Source organism: Colobus angolensis, unplaced genomic scaffold (genome assembly GCF_000951035.1).
Source record: "Colobus angolensis palliatus isolate OR3802 unplaced genomic scaffold, Cang.pa_1.0 Scaffold1, whole genome shotgun sequence".
In the NCBI taxonomy this organism is placed as follows: Eukaryota; Metazoa; Chordata; class Mammalia; order Primates; family Cercopithecidae; genus Colobus; species Colobus angolensis.
The window spans coordinates 16384204-16391361 of NW_012110918.1; the positions used below are offsets into that span (position 1 = coordinate 16384204).

General features: G+C 53.9%; 1 protein-coding gene across 1 annotated transcript in view; it reads left to right on the top strand.

Moving 5' to 3' along the window:
* The window catches only part of GAA (glucosidase, alpha; acid), an 18880-nt gene extending 12662 nt beyond the window's left edge, over positions 1-6218 (top strand). Inside the window, exons 17-21 of the mRNA XM_011958175.1 lie at positions 3330-3471; positions 3953-4102; positions 4526-4690; positions 4986-5138; positions 5609-6218. Of these exons, the coding sequence (XP_011813565.1) occupies positions 3330-3471; positions 3953-4102; positions 4526-4690; positions 4986-5138; positions 5609-5668 (670 nt within the window). The 3' untranslated portion in view covers positions 5669-6218. The remainder of the gene's footprint in view (positions 1-3329; positions 3472-3952; positions 4103-4525; positions 4691-4985; positions 5139-5608) is intronic.
* The last annotated feature ends 940 nt before the right edge of the window (positions 6219-7158 follow it).

A 7158-nucleotide genomic window follows, 5' to 3' on the forward strand; every position in this document is an offset into this window, starting at 1 on the left:
AAAAAAAAAAAAAAAAGACTCCACGGGAAAAGAGAAGTGAATATGTGTCTCTGCTGTGGAGGCAGAGGGCTAAGTATCAAGGCAAAAAGAGGGAAAGGTTTCATTTAGGAAAAAAAAAAAAAGATAAACTTTATTCGACCATAGCAGAAAAAAAAATGTAAATCTCTGAATATAAACACAAAAAGATTAAAACTGCTCTGAACATGGATTATAACAGCAGAGAAAGCATCGTCAATAAAACGGCAAATAGCCACTCTTCCTAATAGATAGAGAACTCATATATGTTGGTGAGACCAAGACTAAGAACCAAACTGGAGGACCACTGTTTGTAAAACAGGAGATACGAATGGTGTCCACACGTTCTTCACCAGGAAATCCAAGAAACGCAATTTGTGTTTTAATGACTATTTTAATGACCTTGTCGTTTCTTTCACTACACTATTTTTTTTTTTTTTTTTTTAGTGGTTGCCATAGGGATTACAATTAACATCTTAATTTTAGCCTCGTCGGAACTGATGCCAGCTTGCTTTCAATAGTGTAAAAAAGCTTTGCTTCTATGTAGTTTCCATTGCCTCTCGTTCCTCTGTGCTGTTCCACGTCTGTATACATTATGAGCCCATCCACGCAGATGGATAACGACTGCCTTATTCAATTGTCTTGTAAGTCAAATAGGAGGGAAAAATGGGTTACAAGCAAAAAGTACATACATACTGTCTGCCTTTTATATTTACCGATAGTTACCTTTACCCATGTTTTTATTTCTTTATGTGGCTTTGACTTCTTGTCTAACATCTTTTGTTTACACAGCGGGACTCCCGTTAGTATTTGTTGTCAGGCCGCTCTGCTGGTAATGAATTCTCTCGGTTTTTGTTGACTTCAGAGTCTCTTAATTTCTCCTTCTCTTTTTTCTTGGGACAGAGTCTCTGTTGCCCAGGCCGGAGTGCAGTGGCGTGATCTCGGCTCACTGCAAGCTCCACCTCCCGGGTTCACGCCATTCTCCTGCCTCAGCCTCCCAAGTAGCTGGGACTACAGGCACCAGCCACCACGCCCGGCTAGTTTTTTTGTATTTTCAGTAGAGACGGGGTTTCACCGTGTTAGCCAGGATGGTCTCGATCTCCTGACCTCATGATCCTCTCGATCTCCTGACCTCATGATCCGCCCGCCTCGGCCTCCCAAAGTGCCGGGACTACAGACATGAGCCACCGTTCCCGGCCAGTTTCTCCTTCATTCTTTGAAAGTTCTGCTCAACGTAAAGTTCTTGACTGGCGGTCATTTCTCTGAACACTTTGAACTTATCAGTCCATGGCCTCCATGGTTTCTGCTAAGTAGCTTCTCTTGCCTCTTCCCAGATTCTCTGTCTTTGGCCTTTGAAGCTCCGATGGTGTGTCTAGGTGTAGATCTCTGACTTCATCTTACTTGGAGTTTGTTGAGCTTCTCGGACATATGCATTAATGTTTTTCATCAAACTTGGGAGGTTTTTCTGCCATTATTTCATAAAATATTTTTTCTGCCCCTTTCTGTCTTCTACCTCTGGGTCTCCTGTTCCACACATTGGTGTGCTTAATGGTGCCCAGGGATCTCTGCAGCTCTGTTGACTCCTTCCTCGTTGTGTTTTCTTTCTGTTCTTCAGACTCCATAGTCTCGACCGCCCCATCTTCAAGGCCACTGATTCTTTTTTCCGCCTGTTCTCATCTGCTGTCGAACCCTCTAGTGAACTTTTCATTTCAGTTGCTCTCTTTTCAACTCCAGAATTTCTGTTTCATTCCTTTAAATTTCTCTTATTAAGGATATTCCCTATCTGGTGAGTCATGTTCTCACACTTTCCTTTAGTTCTTTAACCGTGGTTTCTCTGAGCTCTTTGAACACATTTAAAGTAACTGACATAAAGTCTTTGTCTGGTAAGTCCAATGTCTGGGCTTCTTCAGGGACAGTTTTTATTAACTACTTTCTCCCATCTGTGGGCCATACTTTCTGGTTTCTTTGCATGTCTCACACATTTTTGCTTCAGACTGGACGTTTCCAGTGCAGCCGCTGTGGTCATCAGATTCCCCGTCCCCCTCAGGCCTCGTTGCTGTTGCTGATTGTTTTGTGACTTTTCTCGCGCTAATTCCCTAAGGTCTGTTCTTTGTTGTGTGTGGCCACGAAAGTCTCTGCTTGACTAGCTTAGTGGACAGCTGATAATTGGACAGATACCCTTCACACATGGCATCCGTGAGTCTCCCAGCCTTTGCCAGGTGGCTGGGGCGAGGTGGAGAGCATCTTCAGCACTTCGCTAAGCTGAGGATTCTTGCTGTTCTTACAGAGATTCAGCCGTTTTCTTAAATACACGCTCCCCAGATCACTGCAAGCCTATGGTTAGTTTCTAGAGTCCTAAAAATATCAATTCTGACCATTTCTGCCTATGGTTCTGTTTTTATAGAGAAGAGGATTTTCAGAGGTGTTTATTCCACCATTTTCACTGACATCACTCCAAGAAATGTAATTTGCAAGAAATATTTTGAAGCAGAAAGAACCATTTATTTAGCCTCTGAATTAGAATACATTAGAGGAAATGAGGCCATCCCTTGCTGGCAGGAACACAGTGAACGGAATAGTAGGGTGGAAAATAAATTGGCACATTTGTGGAAAGCAGCAGTACCTATCAGTCAGTATTTTTGAGACTCACATTGAATTGATACATTCATTTTACAAATAGAAATAGGGCCTAAAGAAGTCACCTCAAAAGGCATGAAAGCTCCACGAATGTATCCGTGCAGGGATCATAGCAGAGTACTGGATGCTGCCTGCAGGTCCGGGGGCCAGAAACAGGATGTGGGCAGAGCCGCATCACAGGGCAGGACGGTCTCCGTTAGACGGAGACTCCTCAGCAGAGCTGCTTGCGCGTGCACATTCATCTTTTTGTCAGATGTTAACTCAGGTTGCCTGTGGTTGTGGGATTGGGGGGATCTTTTCTCTCTGTTGATACTTGTTTGTACTTTCCAAATACTTGACCGATGAGCACGCACTGCCTTGGTCACTGGAGGGTAAGTGAGCAAGCAAAGGGAGGCCAGTGCTGTGTCCATCCTGGTGCCTCAAGCACAAGCCCCTATTCCTGCCCTGAGCCCAGCTGCCAGAATGTCCTGGGAGACGGCTTCTCCCAGCTCCGGCATTGACTTCTGTCTGCTGCAATCATCCCTGCCCGTCTGACCTGAGCCCTCCAAGTCCTCCAGCTCCTTGAGCTCCAGAAAGCAGAATTCAGCCTCTCTTCCCGTGCCTCCCTGTGGGTGGGCATGAAAGCCAGCCCCATCCCACTCATCGCCCTTATGCCTGTGTGCCCGTCCCCCTTGCAGGTTCCCCAAGGACTCTAGCACCTGGACTCTGGACCACCAGCTCCTGTGGGGGGAGGCCCTGCTCATCACCCCAGTGCTGCAGGCCGGGAAGGCCGAAGTGACCGGCTACTTCCCCTCGGGCACATGGTACGACCTGGAGACGGTGAGTCTGGGGCTAAACCCCAGGGAGGCAGGAGACCAGAGTAGCCCTCCCACCTGCCCCCTCCACCCAGTTGGTGTGACCAGGTGGTGGAAAGAGGAGCATATGTGTTGAGTCCTGGCCATGTGTCAGGCCCCAGCCCAGGTGGTCTGCACCCATCGGCCCCTCCACTCCTCACACCATCCCCATTTCCCAGATAAGCAGACTGAGGCCCGCTTGCAGAACCTCCCCGAGTCCCACGGCCGTCACAGGCTGTGCTAAACCGGCATACCCAGGCCTCTCAGGCTCTGTCCCCACTCAGTGGTCAGGAGGGTCCCTACAGTGAGCCCTGAGTCTGCCCCTGAAGTCATAGCTCAGCCCGTCTGTGCCAGGCCTCCTAGGCCTCCACGTGGAGCCCCGGGAGACAGAGAGCCTGGTTCCTGAGGACAGCATGGGGGCCCTCGGCACGGCCCAGCATCCTTCTCAAAGCAACGTCTCCCTCCAGGTGCCAATAGAGGCCCTTGGCAGCCTCCCGCCCCCACCTGCAGCTCCCCGTGAGCCAGCCATCCACAGCGAGGGGCAGTGGGTGACGCTGCCAGCCCCCCTGGACACCATCAACGTCCACCTCCGCGCTGGGTACATCATCCCCCTGCAGGTACCTGATCCAGGTGGCTGCGGTGGGGGCGTGGACAGCACACTGCAGAGCCAGGGGAGGCACAGGGAGACGGTGGGGGAGAAACCCAGGCAGGACTTCTGAGGGGCCGCCACCGCCGGTATAGGTTACCAAGGAGCCAGCCAGGCCAGTGAGGTAGGGAGGGCACAGCCCTGCAAAGGCATGGAGTATGGTCAGCAGGAGCTCAGTGGCTGCACAGTGGAGGTTCTGCCGGGCCCGGCCTCCAGCAGCCGTGGGATAGCACTTGAGGTGGGGAGGGTCTCAGGCCATCACCACGGGGTCTCAGCCCCTGCGGCCGCAGACTTTCCTGCAGATCCTGGTTCCTGGCAGCCTGGTGCTGTCCCAGCCTAGCATTCCCAGGCACCAGGGTGGGGATGATGACATCATGTGTCCTTCCCGTTCCAGGGCCCTGGCCTCACAACCACAGAGTCCCGCCAGCAGCCCATGGCCCTGGCTGTGGCCCTGACCAAGGGTGGGGAGGCCCAAGGGGAGCTGTTCTGGGACGATGGAGAGAGCCTGGAAGTGCTGGAGCGAGGGGCCTACACACAGGTCATATTCCTGGCCAGGAATGTGAGTCCTGGGGCTGCTCAGGCTGTTGGGTACGGGGCGGCCAGGGATTGAGGAGGGGTGAGGGGAACTGGGGCTTGGGGGTCCCACAATGGCTGCCTGCCACTGGGGCATTCTGCCAGGTGGCCCGGGGCCCTAGAGTGAGCAGTGGGGCCGTGCACTCTGCCCTTTCATCTACACAGAGGGAGGTCCCCCCCCGAAGCCATCATGAGTCCCTGTTCTCATGGGTGTCCCTGCCCCAGCTGTCTGCTGACACCTCCACATTCTCTGTCTTTTCATCTCTCTGTGCTCGGCCCAGAACACGATCATGAATGAGCTGGTACATGTGACCAGCGAGGGGGCTGGCCTGCAGCTGCAGAAGGTGACCGTCCTGGGCGTGGCCACAGCGCCCCAGCAGGTCCTCTCCAACGGCGCCCCTGTCTCCAACTTCACCTACAGCCCCGACACCAAGGCAAGAGGGCCCAGAGGGGCATAGGGCTCCCGTCCCCCAGCCATGGTGCAGGGGGCAGAAAGTGCTGGGGGTCCTGGTGACCCGATGCCAGGAGCAGAGGATGCTAGGACCTCCCAAGGGGGCCTTTGGGGAGGAGTGGGAAGGGTCAGGCCACACAGGCTGTGCCTTTCCTCCTTCTGTGTCTACACGTGGGTGATGGGGCCACGATGGCGACCCTCCAGCTGTGTTGAAGCAGCACTGCGTTTCCGGCACGTGTTAAGGTGACTGGCACTGAGAGCCAGGGTCCTCCTGTGCCTGCTGGGGAGGAATCGGGCGTGAAGGATCCCAGGGCTGGACGGAGCGAGCCACTTCCTGAGTGCCAGGCCCCGCTGCTGCTGGGATCTCGGGGCCAGCTGGAGCTGCCTCCTGAGCGCCGGGCCTCGCTGCTGCTGGGATCTCGTGCTGCTCCATTTGTGCTCTCTCTTTTCCAGGTCCTGGACATCCCTGTCTCGCTGTTGATGGGAGAGCAGTTTCTCATCAGCTGGTCTTAGCCGGGCGGAGTGTGTGAAGTCTCTCCAGGGAGAGACTGGTTCCCCAGGGGAGCAGAGCCTGTGTGTGGGCAGCAGCTATGTGCGGGCCTGGGGGTTGGATGCGTCACCTGGAGCTAAGCACTGACCCGAGCTCCCACATCGCTGTTTCCACCTCCTGGGCCGGGGCTCTGACTCCCACCATGTCTAGGAGAGGTTTCTCCCTCGATCGTGCCGTGGGCCGAGGCCCGGAGGGCTGCTCTGCATTAGTAAGATTGTCAGGTTTGCCCTCCTCACCTCACCTGTTGCTGGTATGCGGGCAGCATTAGCCACCCACCTCCATCTGTCCCCAGCACTGGAGAAAGGGGTGCTCGGATGGAGGTCTGGGACGTGCGCCTGAGTTCCTGCCTCGCGCCTGCTGCTCCGCCCCAACGCGACCACAGCCCGGCTGCCCAGAGGGCTGGATGCCTGCTGGTCCCCGAGCAAGCCCCGGAACTCAGGAAAATTCACAAGACTTGGGAGATTCTAAATCTTAAGTGCAATTATTTTTAATAAAAGGGGCATTTGGAATCAGCTTCTGCTGGTCTCTCTGGGATTCAGGGCAGGGAGCATGTGTCTGGGGGCCTGGAACAGGGGCAGTTCCTTTGTCCTCAGCAGGCCCCTGGACATTCCCACGGAGGGTGCCCACCATCCTCTGTCTCGAGCCGGCATCCATTGTGTCATGTCCCCATGTCACGAGGCCTGACGTCACCTCAGATGCTGTCCCCATCTCACATCCCGTCACCTCACGTCCCCACATCACCTAAAGCCCCATGTCACCTTTGTGTCCCATCCCCCCATCTCACATCCCTACCTCATGTCCCCATGTCACCTTCAAGTCCCATCTCACCTCCCCTCCCCACCTCACCTCCCCTCCCCACCTCACCTCCACTCCCCTTCTCTCCTCACCTCTCCCCATTCATCCTCACACTCTTGTTTCCCCCATCTCTAAGGTGAGTGGGGAATGTCAGGCGTGTGGTGGGAGATGTGGCCCCCAGGGCTGTGTAGACAACAGGAGCCTGGAAGGAAGGGGCCTTCAAACAGTGGGGCCTAAGACCGTAGGCAGAGGCCAGAAATCTGTCCCCAAGTGATGCAGTTAGAGAGGATTTCAGGCCCAGGTTCTCCCTGGCGAGCCCAAAGAAAGGGAAAGACGTCCATTTTATTGAACTAATACCAGGAGAAATCACTGCCCTTAGCTAGTCAGACACTTCATTTTATCACTTAGAATTAGTGGGGCCAAAGAAGTGGCCAGCCTAGGCCGGGTGCAGTGGCTCACACCTGTAATCCCCGCGCTTTGGGAGGTCAAGGCGGGCAGATCACTTGAGGTCAAGAGATCGAGAGCAGCCAGGCCAACATGGTGAAACCCTATCTCTACTGAAAATACAAAAATTAGCTGGGCGTGGTGGTACACACCTGTAGTCCCAGCTACTTGGACTCGGGAGACTAAGGTAAGAGAATTGCTTGAACCTGGGAGG